The sequence below is a fragment of the Mya arenaria genome, chromosome 5 (assembly GCF_026914265.1).
Source record: "Mya arenaria isolate MELC-2E11 chromosome 5, ASM2691426v1".
Classification (NCBI taxonomy): domain Eukaryota; kingdom Metazoa; phylum Mollusca; class Bivalvia; order Myida; family Myidae; genus Mya; species Mya arenaria.
This window is the reverse complement of record NC_069126.1, coordinates 72,085,642-72,108,565: the sequence shown is the minus strand read 5'-3', so window position 1 is coordinate 72,108,565 and position 22,924 is coordinate 72,085,642. Positions and strand designations below refer to the sequence as shown.

Genomic DNA, 22,924 nt, shown 5'->3' with positions numbered 1-22,924 from the left:
CTTGCCCTAAAATTTCAACCTGTCCAAATGTGCCCTAAAACTTTAACCAAAGTTCCTAAGTCAACCATGGCCATAATTTGTATCTAGGATAATATGGAGCTATCTTACCTCATTGTTTGATGGCATTGAATAACTGTGAAGAATTAAGTGAATTGAATGAATAAGTAAAATGCCAACCAGCCCTAAAACTTTAAGCTGACGCCAACACTTAATGAGCCAGTAGTTAAGCCTCCTTATTCTCAAATTGTCAATCTAAAAAAGCTAAAATTCATTTTCAGTCGGCAGGCTACGCCCACAGAACCCCTTCACTCACATTTGATAGGACCTCAAGACTCCTCCTACTTCCATTGATTTTTGTATCTAGATACAAATTGAAAATTATGTAAATATCTTGAATGGTTATTAAGTTAAGGCCAAGTGACTTTACAATATGTAAAGCAAGAGTTATGGTACGTGCTGTACATATGCCTTTCTATACTGTCTCATGTGTACCATTTTCCATTTGAATATCAATAATATTATTATAAACTTGTCTGTATTTTGAAAAACAAAATGTCCTCGGTTTTTTTAATTTATGACCAAGGTAACGCTTACCACAACAACGCCAATGACTTTTTGTTCTTCAAAACACAGACGAGCTGTTAATAACAATAATAATAACAGAGAATAAATTCTACAGTCAAAGGGAAGTCACTGCGATTTTCATTTTTTCATTTTCCATTGATATATTTGCCTCCCTTGCCTAAATTGTTGAATAATTCTCACATGTTTTATCTTGCTACTGTAATAAATAGTTTGACACTGTTATTTCTATAGAAATTGAAACGTTAAAAAAATGAGTTGGTTTAATTCATAACTGATACTCCCATCTTAATTTTTAAGTTCTTCCACTATTTTTACGAAAATAAATAAATACTTTCAATGTTTTAATACGCCTGGAAGCAAGCACAATTTTGGCACATATTATGTCATATACTGTTATATAGTTTTTTTTTAAACACAAAAGTTCAATAATGGTGGATTTCCATGAGACAAAAACTGCAGATTTCGGAGAAAAACTTCAATATTTGATGCCAAGGAAATTCATACATCCAGTTTTAAATACTTTTTACCAAAAAACCTGCTATGGCCTAGTTCCGAAGGCCTATGAAATTGAACGGAGACAATCACGTGATAGTTATGAATAATCAATGAGGTCAGCATATCAACAAAGTCAAAGATGGACGTTGGAGAAAAGAGAAAGAGAGGAAGGCCTAGATTAACTTAATCGACCAGAAAGCGGCGAAGACAGGACAATGTTAAAGAGATGTCATCTTCAAGAGTGTATTTAGGTATTCATTTGGATAGATGGAAAGCCTTGATACTACAAATGGGATGGAAACGGACGGCGATGTAGCTAAACATCTTCTCAACAGGTTCGTGTTTTACTTTAGTCACGGGTTTCGTAAACCTTAGTTAGTTATTTATTCATGGCTATCTTTCGGGCGGGTATACAGACCCCATTCCCCAGAAAAAGGGGTGTACTTATCCCCATCATTTATTTATGGCTATATTTCGGCAAACTTTCGGGTGATTATACAGACCCCATTCCCCAGAGGAAGGGGTGTACTTATCCCCCAAAATGTTGGTCAAAATTCCGGTCCATTATCCAAAATAATGAGGCAAAATAACTTCACAATTTATAACCTTTCCAACAAGAGCTGTCACTGAGTGAGTGTGCCGCTTTTTAAGATTGCAAGTTTTGGTGAAACAACCATGGATCACTGTGAAATCAGATAAAATGTAAAACCTTAACTTGAATTTCTATATCCCAACATTAAAGGCAATAGTTTGCAGTTAATATATGCAAGTTTATAAAGACATAATCAAGCTGATTACCAGGTATGATTGCAAAGTTCTGCAAGTCAAATGAAAAGAACAAATTGCATTTATTATTGGCATTGCAATATGTAATTTTCATATATGTAAATTACATGAATTTGCATTCAATGTGCTTTTTGGATTGATTTCCCTGTCAACTTGCACATACCCATTTTAGCAAAAATAATGCTCAAGTCCTCTCACTGAAAGACCCGGCCCCATCCCCCAAATGTAAAAATTCAGACCTTTTAAAAGCTAAGAAAAATTATACTTTAGTTAAGAAACTCCATTTCTTTTGGTCATACATGTACTCATGGCTTAATAGAAATTTCTACATAATTTAGGATATGAAACTAATTAATACGTTAGAATACATTTAAGGTACAAAAGTAGTCCAACCATCACTAATACAAAAAGTAAATAATGCGAAAATTTCTTTTTAATTAAATTTTTTATATAAATATTCAAAAAAAAATGTTAAGAGCTTTTTATAAAAAGGTGAATTATTCCTTAAATTTCTATGTATTATCATAGTATGGTATGATGTTGTTTGTTTTTTTACTTCCCTAAAATATATCATTATATTATAATAGTAGCATCAAAAAGGCTTTATTATAAAATTTAATCCATGCAAAAGTTATATACTAGTAAAATTGAACGTAGTAATAATCTCAATTAATGTTATGTCAAACATGCATTAACACATCTAGTGTTTTAATGATGGGTGACTCACCTCAATATAAATGTAGACTAGCCAGAATATGTTAAATCATTTAAGCCATACTTCAGGCATTATGGAAATTAGGGAGGAACTTTATAACTCAAGAACACATTTAAAACAATGCTTTTCTTATCCAATTGGTTAAACTCTATTCACAATTACCAAACTTCCCAATCATCGATTTGCAGATTCATACTAAGTATGTTATTATAATACTTTTAGCTATGCCGGTATAATTGAAACGGATACAAGGAGTAAAATGACAAGCACAAAGCTAACATCCACCCCCGCAAGTGCGTCATTTATAGACGTTGAAAAGACCCCTTCAGTTTCTGAAGTCTCGGCTCCTGAGTCACAAATGGCCAGCAGGTAAACAATTCCTTTGATATACATTAAAGGCACATACTCATTTATACATCTTATTACTGACATCAAGCAGTATATAGGAACATAAATCTAAGAGAATCTTTTCCGAGTAAGGAAAATGCAAATATTAAAGATTTTACTTAAATGCCCAAAACACACTATCAAATCTTAAGATGTGTTTAAACTAGAACATTGACAAAGATTGAAACCATTAAAAATGCTATTTTTTGTATGCTTTAAGCTTTTTGTTTAGAAATTCGATGAAGTTTAATCACATTACTGATGCTAAACAAGATCTTTTACATTGAATTATAGACTTTTTAATATTTAACTTTTTCTTTTTGTATGCCACATTAGCTTAGTGAACATGTTTTTTGCTTTTTCCATAACATTAAATTTGGTCATACATTTTTTTACACGTAAAAGCAAATCTACAATTTTGATATCAAACAGTAAATATTTACATGACTAGTGTTTACATATGCATTATTGTATTGTTCTACCGGTATGTGAATGAGTTTCTTTAAAGGGATGCATATACAAAACTATACAAGTTATAGAAATTAATGATTAGGGTTTTCACCTTCATCAAATTTGGTTTTTTAATACTAGAACTCATTACTCATCATAAATCATTAGCAGTTTTCCTTACTTATTAGCTGTGGTGATCAAATTCCGAAGGGGTGTGGCTGTTAGTATTAATGTTAATAAAATAAATAATGTTTAAACTATTTTAGTGAAGTGGGCATTCTTACATCAGGGCTAGAGGAATTAAAGTCTTCAGAAGAGAGTGCAGCTGAATAAGTTCCAGTCTTGACAAATCAAATCTTTAGATGTGTTACTTTTAAAAACAAAATTATTTTATTGTGATTAAATGATTCTGATTTTTGTTGTTCCAGGTACCTTAGAATAATAGAACAACTTCTTGATTTTAAAGTTGTATTCATTATGGATACATAAATTGAGTCACATTTGGATGATGTATCAGTTTTGTGATGAAATTTGTAATATTGCTTTGAAGGAAATCACCAAAATCTCCTGCAAAGACTGATGAGGCCATTCAGAGATTTCAAAAAGAAGGAATCTGTCTTTCCTGGACCCATTTGAGTAAGTTTTTAGCAGATGCAACAATGTTGATATTTGTTAAAAATTATTTATTTAATAAATAGGTATCTTATAATAATACATTATTTACATAGAACAGTGAATCCACAATTTCTATTTATTGCAATTATCAATGGTTATAAGGAGTGAATAACCCAGTGCATTGAGATAATAGTTGTTAAAGAAATTGTTGTATTTCTGGTTTTCAGCATCACTATTGACATCACACTTCAAGAATCTGATGAGGAGGCTGGTGATGATCCAGATTTTGAACCCGACTTCAACATGTCAAGTGTACTGTAAGTACAGTTATTGCAAGAAAATTATGAAAAAATATAACTTGAACTTTTCAAATATAGAAAATAAAAGGTAGCATTTTACTTACTCCAAAATCTGTGAAAAAGACCCTGTTTTGTCAAATTTTTTATAATAACTTATAAAAGAGCTCTTGTATGAATATGATCAGTGTTTTCATCATTGGAGCAATTATTTTGAATGACTTTTACCTCATTTTTTCAATATTTTAACAATAGAACAAAATGGAAAAGTCCCTATAGCTATATATCTCAAATAACTTTATATTTTTGTTTTGACTTGCTAAATGATCCTCACCAATTAAAGTATAAATATAATATGATAAAAGACAGCATAGTCTTAGCTCATCTGACTTTGAACACATTTTCGCAACAGCTTAAAGCTGCACTCTTACAGATTGACAATTTTTACATTTCAATTAAGTTTTGTCCCAGGATCAGCTGTTTTTGACATTAATGCCTTCATTTGATGCATATAAGATAACTTACCAAAAAACATATCTCCATTGCTTGGAAAACAGCAAAACACTCTCTCCTTTAGCGTTTGAAAGACTTTTAGCTTAAAATATCAATTTTCGAATGTAAATATGAATAACTGCACTTCCCTCTCATGTCAGCAGTGTTATATTCGAAATATTAACTGAAAATTTGACTATTGAAATCTAACACAAAATTGAAAAAAAAAGTTGTCTTCTCAGTCAATCTGTGCAAATGCAGCTTTAAAGATCATAAACGAGAAAGTAAAAGAGAGGTTGATACTTTGTATGAGAAATATGTAGAGTAGTGAAAGCAGGTGTTGACATAGGAATTGATGTAAGAAGGGGCCCTACTTATGAGCACACTTTTTTGCAGGGGGTCCAGGCCCCCCCCCCCCCCCCCCCCCCCAAAAATTGATGTCTTGTCAGAAATGGTTTAATTTGAGCGGTTTTCAAAATTTTCTGTGTTTCGGGCAAGTAGACCCTACCTGACCTGACAGAGAGATATTTCTGTTAAAACAGAATATGTATGTAAATAAATTATTCTTTTTAATGACAATCTGAAATGTCACGTTATCTTATATATTTTTCCCTTCCACGCCACGCATTTTGAGACTGTTGCTCTAAACACAAACTTGTTTAGGCCTGATTTGAAATAGTGATGACTTTGATGATTTGTACATTTTTTATGCATCATACTGCTTATAAGTAATAAGTGAAACAGAAAACGTGATATTACACTTTCTTGCTACAAAATTTTTATTGTATAATTTGGTGTTTAGGCCTGAGAACCTCCAAAACTGCCCTGATGTGACATTTGAAGAAGCAGTATTAGGTCAGGAAGAGGCTGAAGAAAGTGATGGTGAGGAAGCCGAGGTAGCAAGTCCTGCAGTTGGCCAGAAAAAGATAGTAAATGAAGCTGATATTGATGCGCTATGTAGCACCCCCACCTGTATTGTATTCCTCGACCAGCTTTGGCAGATATGAAAGTTTCCACTTGTCAGATATGCGGCTCCAAAGACATCGAGATGTTGGAGAGCTTTAATGGATCTGCAGCCATCATAGAATGGGTAAGACCTAATTATTGAAAGAGCATGCTTGTGAGTTATTGAAGGTAGTGCGGTAAACAGGGTGTTTCGATTTTCCAAACTACAATTATACATATATAAGTAGATTGCCAAGTTATGTAATGTTTGTACAGGATAAAGTAGTGAATATCCAGAATAAATATAAATAACTGGGGGGGGGGAGCAGCTTGGACATTCTGCAGCTTGGACATTCTTTTAACTGATTTATTGAAATGACACATTTTAACATTTTGTGAATTTTGACCCTTATTAATAATTGTTTTCAGCATCTTTTAAATGGACATATTTTAACTTATCTACTTCTGTCGGTACTCTCATATGAAAAGATAAGCTTTTATCAATTCTGGCGAATTTTAATAACCTTTTAATTTTGTGTATATTTACAAAGAAATAGTTAAAGGTGAATTTACTAAATTGCCATCTATCTGTGGGGGTGGGGGCACAACCCTATCCCCATTGAAGACCCACCACTGTATTGTCAATTATATTTCTTGTGATTATGTACATTACTAACATTTATGAAGCTGTCATTGCAGGCAACTGAATAGTTTACCCCTAGTATGTTACTCACCAAAGTAGTTTTAGAATTTGTTTTTTATCTACCAATAGGTATGTCAGGTCAAAAGGCCACAGAATTACACGCTGGTGCTCCCAACCAACACTGAACAGAGGGGTTTTCTCCAGTGACTTTCTTATCTCTGCAACAACAGTCCTCTCTGGCAACAACTTTGGAAAGATGAAACTTTGGGCAGACATGTTGCAACTGAAGTTTCCATCAGCCACAAAGTTCTTCCGAATTCAGCGGACATACCTTGTGCCTTCTGTGGACCGATACTGGAGTCTCACCAACGAGACCTGTTCCAATCTCTTCATGGAAAGGATGTAGTCATACTAGGTGTGTTGTTAGAAATGTTATGAGTTCATCTTGGGTCAATTATTACAGCATACCTTGACATTATTCAGTTGATTTTATACTATGTTGACCACATGATTCCATGTTCGTATAACTTGTCAAGTGCCTTAAAACTGGTATATATTTATCATCAGCAGATGTCACTGTTTTGTTTTTATCTCAGTTTTTATGGGGGTTTGTTGTCATTCTTCTTAACGTGACACTCATATTCAAAATAAACACATACACGTATACTACAAACATAAATTTTGAGTGTCAGATAAACTTTTAACTACTTACTAAATAATGCACTATGGAAAATATTTATTACTGATAATAAGATTGTAACCGTGTATTTAATAGCTGAAAATGCACAAATATTAAATGATTGGTGAGTGCTAAAATATTTACTGTGATCTACTATCGTCTCATAAGGTAGAAATACTGTGTTTTCTGCACTCTCTTTAAAATTAAACTCGGTATCCTTCATAAGAACCATTGTTTTCGACCTTAATTCATCGTTTTTAGTATATCAAAACATTTGTATTAATTGTGATAAATCTTATTTGGGAGTAAGAGTGCATCTTTAACTTGTCCCTATTATCATATATTCATGCATGTATAATCTGGTTGATATATAGCTGTGTCCTGTCTGCTCCAAGTTGCAAGGACCAGTTAGAAAACTTTGAGTAAAGATGGCAAATCCGATAAACTGTTTCAATTCAACTATAATGTTCATTTTTCAGGAGATGGCCGAAATGACAGTCCTGATCATTCTGCCCAGTATTGTTAATATTCTGTCATGGACAATGAAACGAAGAAGGTCATTATTCTAAAAACAGTAGACAAACGTGAAACAGACAGAAAGTCAGTTGCTATGGAGAAGGTGGCACTTAAAGCTTGCCTCGAGGATCTCTTACAAAACCAGGTCAACATCACAGAGCTAGTAACAGATGGCCATTTAGGAATCGCAGCAATGATGAGTAAGTTTTCCAGTATTATTTAGGTAAAACGTGTAAGCTATCATATCCATATTTTATAATTAAAAAAGAAAATTGATGGTACATTGTAATTTTACTATACAATTTCACAATAATACAACTATTAAGTCTCTCTGGTATGCACATGTATGTGAGTGTATTGAATGTTAAACCAGAAAAGCCCACTTATTCCAGATCACCAAAACCTTTATTTGACTGGCAGGAATCAAACACTGGCCTTCTTGCAAAAACAAGTGGGAAAACATTATGGAAAATAATTATGAGTTTATGGCCGTTATGAAGTTGATCAATATTTCAGACTATTGTATTGGGGCTAAACATTGGGCTTTCTCCACTGAATAAGGATGTTTTAGGCAGAAAATATAACAATTCTCCACAATCGGATATATGCTTGTACGATTAAACATTCTCATGATATTTGGCATGAGGCAAAGAACCTTGGGCAAAAAAATATTTAAGGTAAGGCAGCTTTATTCGGTGATATTTGAAACTTGTTCGTAAATTTACTAGTAATATAAGAGTTTTAGCACAGTAAGATGAACAGGAAGGTTTTGGAGTCACACAGTTTTGGAGTCACAATTTTGATGGTCTTAGAACTTATTACTTCAACTATTACATAAATGTATAAAAAGATTTGTTTATGTTACTAATCAACGGTTTTTAATCATCATTTTCAGATTGTGCTGAAGAAAGAGCATTCAGTTCTTCGACCATGGGTCAAGGACATTGTTAACCACTTTTGGCACTGTTGTAAAGTTGCCCAGACAATCAAGGAGTTTGTGGTAAATACATAAAGAATTGTATTCATTTAGTGTTTAGAATGCCTTGTTTTCTTCTGATAGTGTATCTTTGTATTCTTTTTTCAAACAAGGCCTTATATTTGTATCATGAAATGTATCATGAAAGTGCAATGACTTAAGATGAAAGTATATATGTTGGTATATTGAGAAGTTTTGATAATTCAGAAATGACATTTATTGATGGTAATAGTAGATAATGAAATGTTTGAAATGCTGATTCAGGATGGATACTACGCGTGTAGTCGTGGGCCTCTGAATCCTGAGGAGAGAAATAAACCATGGCTGAACAAGAAAGAAAACTGCAGTACCCTTGAAGCCCTCACAGCCATTGTCCTTGACAAGCACCTTCTATCAAAGATAGCAAACTATCTGAACTCCAGGTAAATAAATTTCATGTAGCAAGCTTTGACTCTTTCCACATATTATATAAGTCTTAAGTTTCAGGCTATTTATGTAGGAAAACAGTAATTAGCATTTCATTAAGTAACTGCATCAAAAGATCTGAATTTGGTCCCATCTTTATGACATGAAGTCTGGGTCCTCAGCGAACTTTACTTTCTTCAGTTTGTGCAAAGTGAAAATATTTATTTTGGTTTCTGTTTCCATCTTTTGGATGAGTGTCAGTATGCTTAAACTATTTACTCGCAGTTGAAACCTGTGTTTACTTGCCAGTTGAAATATTGTTATATTGACAGAATTTTCCAGGTTGTGCACAAGTACTACTTATAAACACAGCTTTTGCTCATTCCTCTTATTAAGTTTATGCTTGAGTGTTATTGCATGCATGCGTGTGTGTGTGTGTGTGTGTGTGTGTGTGTGTGTGTGTGCAAATTTTTTCTGCCCAGCTTATTGCCATGTAACAGGGTTTTATGTTTACTGGTGACTGCTTGCCATTTCCCTGCAAGTTTAGTTGTATAAATATGTAAGTTAATTAAGTTAATTTAATTGCTAATAAAATGTATACTTCTTTCAGAAGTACAGCTGACCTGGAAGGCTTCAACCAGCACATCCTTATGTATTGTTCGAAGTGGTTCTCGTACTCGCCACCTGTTTACCGCATGAGAAACCTCATAGCAGCAATCGATCACAACAATCATTTGGAAAGGGAATTTCAACATAACAAAGATGGCTCTGTTAGGTAAGAAAATGAGAAGTTTGTCATACACCATGCTCTGAAGCACCACAATGACCGGAATTTGGGAGTGTAAGAATATGCATAACTGAAATATGTGGCTTTGACCATAATCTACAAAGAGAAGGTATAAAATTGTACATCTTTATATAATCTCTTTCAGCTTTGATTTCTATACTTCATGAAGTGTATAAATGTGATCTAATCTTATTTTGTAAAAAATAAATATTTTTCGTTTTGTTTGAAGGCTAAATCGTGTCTGGAACAAGAAAAGTGGAAGATGGGCCGTATACCCTGTGAAAGAGAAGAAAACATTTCTATACATAGAGTCACTGAAGAAGCAGATATTGATGTGTCGCTTGACTGACAATGTCGGGATGAGTAGAAGAGCTGTGATGGAGGAGCAAGACCCTCGACGAATATCTAGCCACCTTGGTCCATTATCTCCCAAACCAAGCAGGGAATTGTACAGGGAATTGTACAGGGAATTGTACAGCGAACAAGAGTCTAGGTTTAAAAAATGACATTTTTTACAGGATTTCTACTTGCTCTGATTTTCATGAAACTAATGACAATGGTTTATTTACTTGTTTGAAACCGTAACACATGAGGTCAGAATAGATGTTCAAACTTAATCAGAATGTTCACCTTGATATAATGTTTAGGGAGAGAGTTTGTCACATACTCTCAAAAACAAGGTCACCTAGTCAAATCTTTAGAAATATTTGGAAATACTAGAAGCAATTTATGTACCCCGACTGTATATATGTACTGTATGTATGTAAATGTAAACTCCAATATGTAAATGTGTGTATATTTTTTTTCTTCAGCTAATTTAGTTACACTACCTTCTAAATGTGAACACTTAAGAAGTATAAATAAATGTTTTGATTATGTATAAAAGTGAATGGTACTTTCCCAAAGCCTTTGGTAAATAGGGTATAACAAAAGCAGATTAGATATTATAAATGTTGCACATTTTATCTTCATTTTATATGTGATAACACGGTGATTTTTTTTGGTGCAATTTACTGCCTTCTAAAGGCTGTTTCCCCTTGTGAAAACTTTTCCATTTTTCACAAAAATTTATTATTTTTTCCCAATTTGTAAAATGAATAATGTTGATGAATAAAAAAGCAATGAATGTCTTGAAAAATAAACAAAATCTTGACACGACCAACTCTTTCACGGCATTAAGTATACATATCATTATGAAGGTGAACATGTATATTTGCCATTATATTTGCTATTTTTTTCTGATTTTGTATTTTTCCCAATTTGGACTTTTTTGCACAGGCAGTATAAATATTTCCTAAAATATCGCTGTGATAATGATTGTGAAGTTCTCCAAAAATAACATATGTCAAATTGAACAGTTGTTTTTCATGAAATTGATTATCTTTCTTAAAAAGAAAAAAAATAAGGCCAAACAAAAAAGTGTTTGTTTCAGGTAACCCGGCTGACCCTAGTATGTTTTTCAAAAAGAAATGGCTTCCGAACATAAACTGTCAACATTTTTGACATAATATAGCTCCATAACAGCAATACATAAGAACATTTGGTAAAAAATGATCTTAACCAAAGCATTTTTGAATATTTTTTTTTAATAAAATCCCTACCTAACCTGCCTTATAATTTAGGGGATATTACCCTAAACAAACATCTTTTAGACCATTTCAGTGCAGTGTTGTGGTTGGGTCTTTTGTGGTGTAGCAAATGGACTAGTGTTGTCAAGAAATGTCTTGTCTATAACTTTACAGTAGCCACATAATTCATGTGTTCATTTTTACTTTCAAAAAATAATAAGCACATCAGGAGCAACTGTTACATACCAGCTATCATACTTGCTGACCATCCTGAACAACTCTTCAGGAGCATACAGTAGCAGCTCTTCTTTGAATATCAATGGGGTTTGACTGTTTATCAATGCATAATATATCGGTAACATCAAATTTGAGTTTTAATTCAAGAAGAAATGAACAAACTGTGATCTTCATGGTTTTATTTCGGTTATTTATCTGTTCTTTTTTCGTTTGAAAGATGTTTATTGCAAAAATTTCTTTATTACTAAAGTAATAGGCTGTATCAAAAATGAACCTGCCATTATTCTGTTTGATTGTTTCTAAACAAGGTTGACAAAGGTATCAGTTACATCTTAAACATGAAAATGTGAAAGTTGGACGCAAATGGACATATTACTTGAGTATCATTTGAATGAGATTTTTGAGAAGAAAAGAAAATATTAACAAAAACATATTAGAAAGCAGACAGTACAAATTTTATTAAGAAAATCAGTCATTGACAATAATATACAGAACAATTCATGGTCATACTATGTTTTATTATCACATTTGAACATTTTAAATGTCAAGAAAACAGATCAGATCCAATAATATTTGTAATTGAACAAAATAGTAGTAATAAAGTATCGCCATCACACTATAAACATAAATTCAGTTGTTCATAGATCAGATTTAATGCAAAAAAAAAAATATTGCTAAAGTTTTGAGTACAAAAAAAGACGAAATCCGCTAAAAGGAGGAAAATTGTCATCCCTGTTGATACCATGCAAAATGTGTGTCCTACTGCACCCTACTTGGCACAAAGCCAGTATATTGTCCATATGGATCCGGGAAGGTTGAATTTTAGTTTTATTAAGATTCTTACAGCAGTATGAGAAAGACAAGCTTCCCGGCGGCAACAAACTCTCTCCCTCTGTGTCGGCATGTCCCGGCAGTTTCCGTACACACACCAGCTTGGAATTATATTCCCTTCCTCGGGCTGAGGTCCAGCACCTTCGGGTTGGTTGCCTCCAGGGGCTGGGGCTGCTAAAACAAGCAGCATGAGCCCTGGCTCCATCTCCATGGCCCTCGTAATTGCAGCCTGCAGTTGAGGCTTGGTCAGCTTGCTCACTTGTTTCTAAAGATAATTTAATAATATCACAATTAAAATTTACAACTTTAAAATAGCGATTGGCTGACTAGCAATATTGCTCAGCTTATTTACATTTATTTCAAAATAATGCTAACATGTTCATATTTCACTCGCAAATATGGAAAATACTTGAAAAGAATAAACACCAAACAAATGCATCATTGTTGAATAGCAAGAAGGTTGTACCACAAGTACAATAATGAATAATTATTATAAAGTAAAAATAGCATACCTTCATCCCTTCTTTCTGCTTTGCTAAAACTTTCCCGCTGTTGTTTCTGAGTGCTGGTGTCTTGGACCGGCGAGTTCTAGTAGTTGGTCTTTTTCCTTTGTAGGCAGCTCTTCTAGCACTTGTGCCTTTGCCACGCCTAGCAACTGTACCTGGCTATATACATGAATATTGTATAATTAACTTATTAGCTTATTGATATAATAATCGATATGTAATAAAGGGGAACATAATTAGTAAAAGGTGCTGTCATGCTTTAAACACTGTATTATAATCTCTATTAACTCGAGGTAACTCAAGTTAATTGTTTTGTAAAAAGGTGCACTTCTTCAGTTGCAATGGCAGCTTTCCTGGGGGAGAGGGGCAAGCAGGGCCCCCCCCCTTCACACACACACAGAACTTTGGCCAGCAAGTTAAATAAAGTTGTCTAAGATAAAGGTATTAGCCATGTAATACAACTCGGGTATATCGACATATATCACCACTAGCCGTAACAGATCGCTACGAATATCGGATGTATTCGGCCTGTACCGGATGTTGCTATTTTTAGAAACAGAAGGTATTTCCCTGCTATTCATAGGTCAATAATGGAATTTCGTAGTTTTTGGAAACTCGGTGATATTTTTGTTATGAATATACGTTTAAAATAAACTAGAACTGTAAGCCAAAGGCTAACGAATACCCCCCAACCCTTCCCTGTCTAGGTTGTTTGCCCTGGCCGTAGTTATGGTATCATTAGAAAGCACAAGGCAATACATTTATTTAGTTTAAGGGACAAGAAAAACAATGCAGTATTCAGATTATATCTAAGGGAGATAACAAACCTGTTTCTCTCATTTTCACCATAAAGGGGTCATGACTCCTGGCAGGATATTCCAAAATGAAGGTGGACGGGTGAATTTGGCAGTCTGCCAACCCAATTTCTGTTTACCCCCCCCCCCCCCCCCCCCCCCACACATGAGTACCAAGGAAATAATACAGGTGTAAAAAATCACATATACAAAGGTTCACATAATGGTCATGGATATCCATGGATATCTGAAAGTTTGTTGTTTCTCTCATTTTCACCATAAAGGGGTCATGACTCCTGGCAGGATATTCCAAAATGAAGGTGGACGGGTGAATTTGGCAGTCTGCCAACCAAATTTCTGTTTACCCACCCCCACCCCCCCACACATGAGTACCAAGGAAATAATACAGGTGTAAAAAATCACATATACAAAGGTTCACATAATGGTCATGGATATCTGAAAGTTTGAGAAAAATATATTGAAAAATGACAAAGGAGTAGGCCACCAAAGCGAATATTACCCCACTCCCACCCACCTCAGGGGAGATAACAAACCTGTTTCTCTCATTTTCACCATAAAGGGGACATGATGAAAAATGACAAAGGAGTAGGCCACCAAAGCGAATATTACCCCACTCCCACCCACCTCAGGGGAGATAACAAACCTGTTTCTCTCATTTTCACCATAAAGGGGTCATGACTCCTGACAGGATATTCCAAAATGAAGGTGGACGGGTGAATTTGACAGTCTGCCAACCCAATTTCTGTTTACCCACCCCCACCACCTCCCCCCCACACATGAGTACCAAGGAAATAATACAGGTGCACAAAATCACATATACAAAGGTTCACATCATGGTCATGGATAGCTGAAAGTTTGAGAAAAATATATTGAAAAATGACAAAGGAGTAGGCCACCAAAGCGAATATTGTAACAAATTTAAGGCCTGTATGCACCTAACTTCAGGACTTTTGATGGTCTTTTTAAGGACAAAATCAATTAAAGGTCTTTTTAAGGCCATGCAAACATTCTGATTAATACAGGTGCACCAAATCACATATTCAACAGTTCATATCATGGTCATTGACATCTGAAAGTTTGAAAAAGATTTATAGAAAAAATGAGAAAAAATGACCAAGGATTAGGCTAGACAAAACTGTATAATTTTTGCCTATTTTAACTTATTCAGGGGCCATAATTGAAGACATGATCATGTGATTCCAACCACAATCACAGGGGCAAATGTTCTCACCATGGCTAAAAGTTTGAAAAAGATTCATTCAAAAATGACGAAGGAGTAGGACGAACAAAACTAATTTTACCCAATTTAACTCATTAAGGGGCCACAACTCCACTCAGGATCATGTGACTCCCAACAAATTCATGGAGGCAAAGGTTTACATCATGGCCATTAATATTTGAAAGTTTGAAAAAGATTTGCTCAATAGCTTCAAAGAAGAATCCTGGACAAAGCTAATTTTGCCCAATTTAACTCATTAAGGGGCCACAACTCCACTCAGGATCATGCGACTCTGACCAAATCCACGGAGGCACAGGTTTACATCATGGTCATTAATATTTGAAAGTTTGAAAAAGATTTGTTCAATAACGACAAAGATGAATCCCGGACAAAAAAAAACGGACGGACAGACGGACAGACGGACAGACAGACAGACAGACGGACAGACGGACAACCCGATTCCAGTATACCCCCCCAAACATTGTTTTGGGGGGTATAATAAACACCAAAATTGCACTCTGACAGTTGATTACAATACATCTAACAACTTGAGTCATTACAGTAAAACATGGATTATAAGTGAATGATACGGGTAAGAGAAGATTTTCTGTCGAAAAAAACAAACTGTCAACAATCATCATGGAACTGGAATATTCAGATATTCGTGTCAAAGGGTTATGAATGTAAGTAGACCTTGAACAGTTTTGAGCGTGTATGTGTTCAAAACGTTTGTGTTTTAATTTATCTTTGGAATTTGAGCGTGTATGTGTTCAAAACGTTTGTGTTTTAATTTATCTTTGGAATTCTTAAATCATTTTTATTAGCAGGCCTTCCAGCAGCCACTAACAAAAAAGTAGGAAAAAAGTAGGAGGTTTTCTGACAGAAAAGAAGGAAATAGTAGGAATATTTTTTACAAAAAAGTAGGAAAAGAAGGAATATTTTTGGTTAAATATGTAATAATTAATGGTTATTAACTTACCTAGAGGAGATGTTTTTAATGCAAAATCATACCATTCTATATGCCACATTGAATATTTTAGTGAATGATGCTTGGTCGGTTTCTGTTGCTGAACTGTGTGGTCATCATCCCTCAGCCTTTATTATGAAAGATGATGCATGTCAAAGTTGAACATGTTGCCACACCTTTCAACAACAGAAACCAGCCAGTTTGACATCTTTTGTTCATTTTCTGCAAATAAAACTAGCACAATGATCAAACTTTAATATTTTTGCGGACTTTATTTTCAAAAAAGTAGGAATAGTAGGAGTTTTTTAGAACTAGAACTCCGCGAGTCGGATGTGTCGCCTGACGAATTATTTACTGTCGACATTATAGCTGTTAGATTGGCATTTTATTCATTTATAGCAGAGTAACGGTTCTTGTGCACTGCACTTGCCCTCAATGAGATCTATCTAGCTATGAAGTTTCAAGTTGATACCTCTTATATTCTTCAAGATATGCCCCGGACAAAACTTTAAGCATGAAAATTAACAAAGGGCAATAACTTTAAAACTAAGAAAGCAAGAGTTACTGTTATTGTGCACTGCACCTGCCCTCCATGAGATCTATCTACATATGAAGTTTCAAGTTGATAACTCTTATATTGTACAAGATATGCCCCGGACAAAACTTTAAGCATGAAAAATAACAAAGGGCAATAACTCTAAAAATATGGAAGCAAGAGTAACAGTTCTTGTGCACTGCACTTGCCCTCAATCAGACCTATCTACATATGAAATTTCAAGTTGATACCACTAATAGTTTAGGAGATATACCCCGGACAAGCGAAAATGGGACGCGGACGCCGCTGTCGACGACGCCACCGCCACCGACGCCGCCGACAAAAGTAACCCCTATATGTCGTCTTTTCAGGCGACACAAAAAAGTAGGAAAAAGTAGGAAGTTGTTAAAAAAGTAGGAAAAAGTAGGAAAAGTAGGAAAAAGTAGGAACCTTGGAAGGCCTGTATTAGCTAAATGTTCAGACAGCATTGTTACATGTACTTATGTAGATGTTACATATTTTACATGTACTTATGTACATGTTACATATTTTTACATGTACTTATGTGCATTATTTATGTATATGAGTATGTAATTTTTAATTTGATTATTTTATCTTAGAAAAATATTAGACTTAACATTTTGTTTTGGTACGTGACCTATTTCTAACATACCATATTTCATGTACATACCCGTTATTTGTTTACAAATATATTTTCAAAGTTAACCTGTGAGCAAAAGTTGTGCATGGTTTGGGGCTCGAACCCATGACTGCTTGGACACTAGCGAAACTCATTTGCTTGGTGTAGGTCTCAACAAAACCCCAGACTGTCGTGAATCATTATCAACCATATGCACAAGAACTTCATATTTGTGCCTACCAACCCTTACCCTTGGCTAAAACGGATATTATTGCAGAATGTATAATACTTGTGCATTTGGATTTTATGGTGGTAGTTTAATTCTGCTGGTTGATAATCAGAAGTCTAATTCCTTTCAGGCAGAAAAATGACTGAATATTAAAATGTGATGATGATGATGATGATGATGATGATGATGATGATGATGATGATGATGATGAATTTTATTGATAAATTTCATAATTTTCATTATATATATGTTTCAGCTTGTTTTTCAGAATAAAGTCGAGAAATATTAAACTGTTTGTAGTTTATCTTGTATTATTTTGCCAGTTTAATTATCTATACTAGTTAGTTAGAAAGGCTTTAAAGTACAATTTTTTTCTTTTACAGCACTAAACATTCTTGATGGGTAAAGTACCTGAAGGGGCATGAAAACCAAATCAGCATTGACTCAGCATTGATTAGTTATCATCTGTGCACACTCTACAAGTACCTGTACAAACCATGGGAACAGATCAAACATCAAATGTTGAAGAGTGAAGAATAATTGTAAAAAAATCTAAATGTTAGAATACAAATTACAAAAAAAAACAGATGGGCAAACATATAGACATCAAATTACCCACAGAGATTGTTAACATGTTATAATATTAAAATAACATTAGTTGAGAATTTTCACTTTGACATTTGGAGGGGCATTTCCACCCGCTTAGTGTTCTTGTTTCTTCACATATTTTAGTTTAAAAGTACACTCATTTTTTTAAACTCTGTATTCTGAGTTAATATCATAAGTAAAATGCATTTATTTGAAAGAGTATGTTTTATGAATAAGTCTGTTTATAAATTTTTACAAGAAAAAGGTTGATTTTTAAGCATTTTATTAGCTATAAAAATGAATGGTTACATGACATTATGTAAATTTTCTTCAAAACTGGACGGTAAACTATCATAAATTGTCTTTTAAATTGTTCAATAGACATCATAGAAAATATCTAAAATGATTTCACCAGCTTGCCTTATATTTAACTATTTATTATGAATAGTCACAAGATCAATCAAAATGATTTTTTTTCCATTTGTATCAATATTGTGTTCGTTAGAACTTGAGTTTTTTGTTAACTGATGTTTATTTTACCAGAAACTGTTGTGTTTATTTCATAATCTCTGATAATGCAAAAAAAAATCAAATATAGACAAAATATGTACTTGTCGCTCTTGTAGCCCTTGGAGTTTGGGGGTGGGTGTAATGAAACATAAATAACTTTTTTAATTCACGTTAAAAGATCTTCAAAATTTGCATAAAAGTCCCATTGTGTACCATGATTATAACTATGTTGATGGTTTAAGGTTTTAGAAAAGTGTGTATTACATGGGTAATACCTTAAATCTTTTATACACCGTAATGCTACATTTGAGAGTGAAGATGTGTGGGGAAGTACTACACCACCCCCTTCATACATATATAAAACAGTAACTAAGTTCTTTGGTAAGGGTGCATGTACCAAAGCTGACCAAATAAAGTCATGCCCTCCATTTACCTTCAAAGCCAGTCTTTAGTCAATTTATTAAATTTAAAAGGACTGTTTAATAAAGGATTTAAATGCACAAACTGTTAAAAGCTGCACTCTCTCACGGATTGACCGTTTTGACTTTTTAGAACATAAAATTATGTCATCTGAAATAAGAAAATTGCTGAAAACTTCAATTCTTATCTCCAGCTTAGTAATGTATTAAGCCATACACCATCAATTTTCAGAGATAAATATGAAAAACTGATGTCTGATCTTGTCTCAGCAGTTTGATTTCACTGGTTTCCAGACATTTGGGCATATGATGGCTCATTCCAATACAAACGATGAATAAGTAGTCAAACTGGTCAATCTGTGGGAAGGCAGTTTTAAAAAAATATTAAATGCAACGATTTAGTAAAAGAAAAAACCTTTAGCACAATTGTGCCCCCCCCCTTCCTGAAACCACTTGTGATTTTTGTTTTCAAAGTGTGCAACTTACTTAAACAAAGTGTAATAAATTATAGACTGTTCTAGTTTGGGATTCTTCAGTCTGCATCATTCAATATATAAGATGAACTGCTATGATGATCGCGTTATCAACTTACGTTTTTTTGCTGCTTGTCTCTGTTGTGGTCTTTGAATCGACGGACCAGGCTCATCAATATCCTCTACATCAATCTGGGATGAAGGACTGCTTGGAGGTGACTGAAAATATGAAATAAAAACTCTTAACATGTTGTTATTTATTTCACCCCAGATCACCTGGTTTTAGTTTCAGCTTTTTCCACTAGTGAAAATGTTAATCGATCATATTAATGGTAAAAAAAAACAAATCGACGTTAACTTGTGTGCATGGCTCCAAACAATAACATAATACGATATCTCGGATAAATTGAACGCAATTCAATATCACGCAAATTTACCCCACCCACTTCAGTTCGACTTGCCATTTTGATTTAATAGTAGAACCAAGTAAATATAAACATAAAAAGGAAGTTCCTTGATAACTTTAATCAATAGTCGGTTAGTAATAAAAATAAAATAAGGCTCAAACCTCAGAGTCACTGGTAGAAGACATTTCTTTTGATCAAGTCGGCAGTTGAAAGAAAGACGCTATCGGTTGTTTACATACGGGTGCTTTATGCATGCATTATGCAAATGAGCAATTCAGAAGCTCGCTACGAACGGCTACGAACTGTGGCGGGTATTTCGAAAGTTGATAACTTTGATCTCGGAAATATCAACTATTACGAGTTTTCTTAGTAAAAATTTGCAATTTTTCTTCAAATGAATATAGAATGAATGTGTCTATCATATAATTTTAACTTTATTTATACACATGCATTTTTCTCATTACCGCTGACAATACAACTTTAATAAGTATATTATATGTACCTGCAATAACTGATGTACACTCTTGTATAAGGATGGCCAGCTAGCCAGATCCCTCACTCCACCATCATACTTGAACCTGTAAACACAGTATAACAGTTACCAATAATACATAACTTCTGTGACACTGTTTTTTTCTATGGAATTTCATGGTTATGATTTTGCTACTTTAAAAAATAGGTTAAAAATATACAGTCCTGGAGACACAGCCAAGAAGAAAAGAGTCATTCAACTTTGTGATAGTACATGTAGTTTTGTTTTTTCAGAACACAAGGTAGAAATTTACTTCTAAAGAGGGACAATCTATTTAGAAACTGCCTCTGGGTCAGATTGTATGTTTAAATGGAATAACCCTCATAGGAAGTCAAAGAACAATGAATAATAGTGTTTCAAAGTAGCAAATGTTATTACTAACGACAAGGCCTTGTCATTTGCGAATGCTCCATACAACTGTCTTGTAGAAATGTGCCAATCTCTGAACAGCTCTCTGGTACATGTTTCTACAGGAGATATTTTTCACCAAAAGACTGGTTATCAACTTTTCTGAGATATGCCTATATAAATTCTGCCCAGATTTGGTTATGATTGAACAATGGCTTTTAAAGTTATTGATCAGACAGGACCAATTTTAGGTAATTTCAATAATAAAAGGGTGATTAATCTTAAGTGACTAAAGCGATATGGCTGGTTATCAAACTTGTCCATCATATTATGCCCACATACATTCTGACCAAACTTGGTGATCTAAAGTTTAGGGTTCTATAGTTATTGATGGGACAACAAACTTGACGCTGCCTGCCAAAATGGCCGCCCCTGACGACCATGTTTTTTACAAATCAACTTGGGTGAAGGAATTCGATAGAGGGTCATCAAAGGATCATTTCTGTGAAATTATTTTAAAATCGGGCCAGCGGATTCTGGGGAAAAGATAATCAAAGTTTTCCATATAGACATACATAGTGAAAAGCAGCCCCGCACCCTAGGGGCCATGTTTTTTTAAGAAACAATATGGGGTGAAGGAATTTGATATACTGTGAACTTAAAAATTATGTTGAAATCAGGCCAGGGGTTTCTGAGAGGAAGATTTTCATGTTGTTTCCTTTTGGCTGCCATGGCAACCAGACTTGCATGGAACCACTTATATTGAAGGACTCTGAAAAAAATTGCCCAAGGAACATTCCTGTAAAATTTGGTTGAAATTGTCCCAGTGAGTTTGGAGGAAATATTGTTTGAAGGAAAATGTTGACGACAAGACGATCAATGGACCACAACAGACGATGGACAATCACCCTATCACAATAGCTCAAGCTGAGAGCTTAAATAAAGATTTTTTTACTTTCTCCTACCCAACTTCACCTCCTGTCCACTATCATTCACCCCCTGACCCCACCCCACAAAACATAAATTTCTCCCCACTCACAGCGGAAGCAGTTTATAATGCGGTAGTCTGGCACTCAGTTTCCAGTTCCCCATCTTTATCTTCACTCAATCTGGCAAACTGTCGGCTATAATACAAACCCCTTATTCCCTTTTCTCCCAACTTGTCATGGAAGCAGTCTCCAGTATGTCTTTCCCTCAATTTTGTCCTCCCTGTTGCTGTCTCCACCCATCCTGGCCAATTAACAGCTATAATACACACCTGTTTACCCATTTTATTCCCACTTACCATGGGAGCAGTCTCCAATGTGGGTGTCTTTACCTCCATTTCCTCCTCTCCATCACTTTCTCCACCCATCCTGGCCAACTATCCACTATAAATCACACCTGTTTACCTCGTATCCCAAAACTTACCATGAAAACAGTCTGCAGTGCAGGTGTCTTTCCCTCAGTTTCCTCCTCCTCCTCACTTTCTCCACCTGCTGCCTCTCGACTATAATACTCCTCCTTCTCCAAGCCTTTCCTGATAAAACAATGGAAATTTGTACATGTGCAAAATGATAAAGATTAGATTCATTTCAGTTTAATTCATAATCTGAGATCTAATTTACTTGGGGCCATTTCAGAATGACTCCTAGGAGTTATTTCATACCTAGGAGAGACTCAGCAGTAGAATGCAGAGTTGAAAATCACTCCAAGGTATGAAATAGCACCTAAGAGTTCTTGATGAAATGCTCCCAAGGATTTTCTGTATATCTGTCATAAAATAACTAGTAACTGAAAAAAATATCAGTTATATTGATATAATCTAAACGATGGTTGTTGACATTGAACCATTTGATTTATATTTCATCTATATATAATTGCACATGGTTGTATAATTAATGGATAACTCCGACCAACTCATACACACCACCTACAAAAAGTGACCAAACATGGCTGTCTATTAGCGTCGTGTAAATAAGTTGCTTAATAGTAAATGTTAATTGCTGTTTTAAGCATTAAACTTATGTTTTAAAGCTGCACTCTCACAGATTTACCGTTTTGACAACTTTTTTTGTTTTCATTTGGAACGAGTCAATTTATGCGAAAATGCATGGAAACTAGTGGTATAAGACTGCTGACAAAAAATAAGATCACAGATTTTCATATTTAAGTTCAAAAAATGATGTTTTATGCATTTTTCTTAAACTGTTAGTAATGCTTTTAGCCATAAAACATTAATTTTCGAACGTAAAAATGAAAATCTGCGATCTGATCTTTTGTCAGCAGTCTTATATCACTGGTTTGCATATATTTACGCAAAAATTGGCTCATTCCAAGACAAAAAAA

The 22,924-nt window shown here is 34.4% G+C and overlaps 2 protein-coding genes across 3 annotated transcripts; one reads left to right on the top strand and one right to left on the bottom strand.

The window, feature by feature from the left end:
• Nucleotides 1-1,204: 1,204 nt before the first annotated feature.
• On the top strand, nt 1,205-11,127 carry LOC128233792 (uncharacterized). 2 transcript variants are annotated; one of them, XM_052947644.1, is made up of 12 exons: nt 1,205-1,415; nt 2,804-2,950; nt 3,969-4,054; nt 4,261-4,350; nt 5,624-5,911; nt 6,539-6,824; nt 7,568-7,804; nt 8,121-8,281; nt 8,500-8,604; nt 8,845-9,002; nt 9,596-9,760; nt 10,002-11,127. In XM_052947644.1, the coding sequence occupies exons 8-12, from the start codon at nt 8,210-8,212 to the stop codon at nt 10,276-10,278; spliced, it is 777 nt and encodes a 258-aa protein (XP_052803604.1). In that variant the 5' UTR covers nt 1,205-1,415; nt 2,804-2,950; nt 3,969-4,054; nt 4,261-4,350; nt 5,624-5,911; nt 6,539-6,824; nt 7,568-7,804; nt 8,121-8,209; the 3' UTR covers nt 10,279-11,127. The 2 variants fall into 2 exon arrangements, with proteins under 2 accessions (XP_052803604.1, XP_052803605.1); XM_052947645.1 differs by having other exon boundaries at nt 7,997-8,281.
• A 132-nt stretch (nt 11,128-11,259) lies between these two features.
• Nucleotides 11,260-21,950, bottom strand: LOC128235933 (uncharacterized). The gene is made up of 5 exons (XM_052950720.1): nt 21,670-21,950; nt 20,219-20,294; nt 19,429-19,528; nt 12,921-13,069; nt 11,260-12,673 (listed from the first exon to the last, which is right to left on the bottom strand). The coding sequence occupies exons 1-5, from the start codon at nt 21,948-21,950 to the stop codon at nt 12,347-12,349; spliced, it is 933 nt and encodes a 310-aa protein (XP_052806680.1). The 3' UTR covers nt 11,260-12,346.
• Between the last annotated feature and the right edge of the window lie 974 nt (nt 21,951-22,924).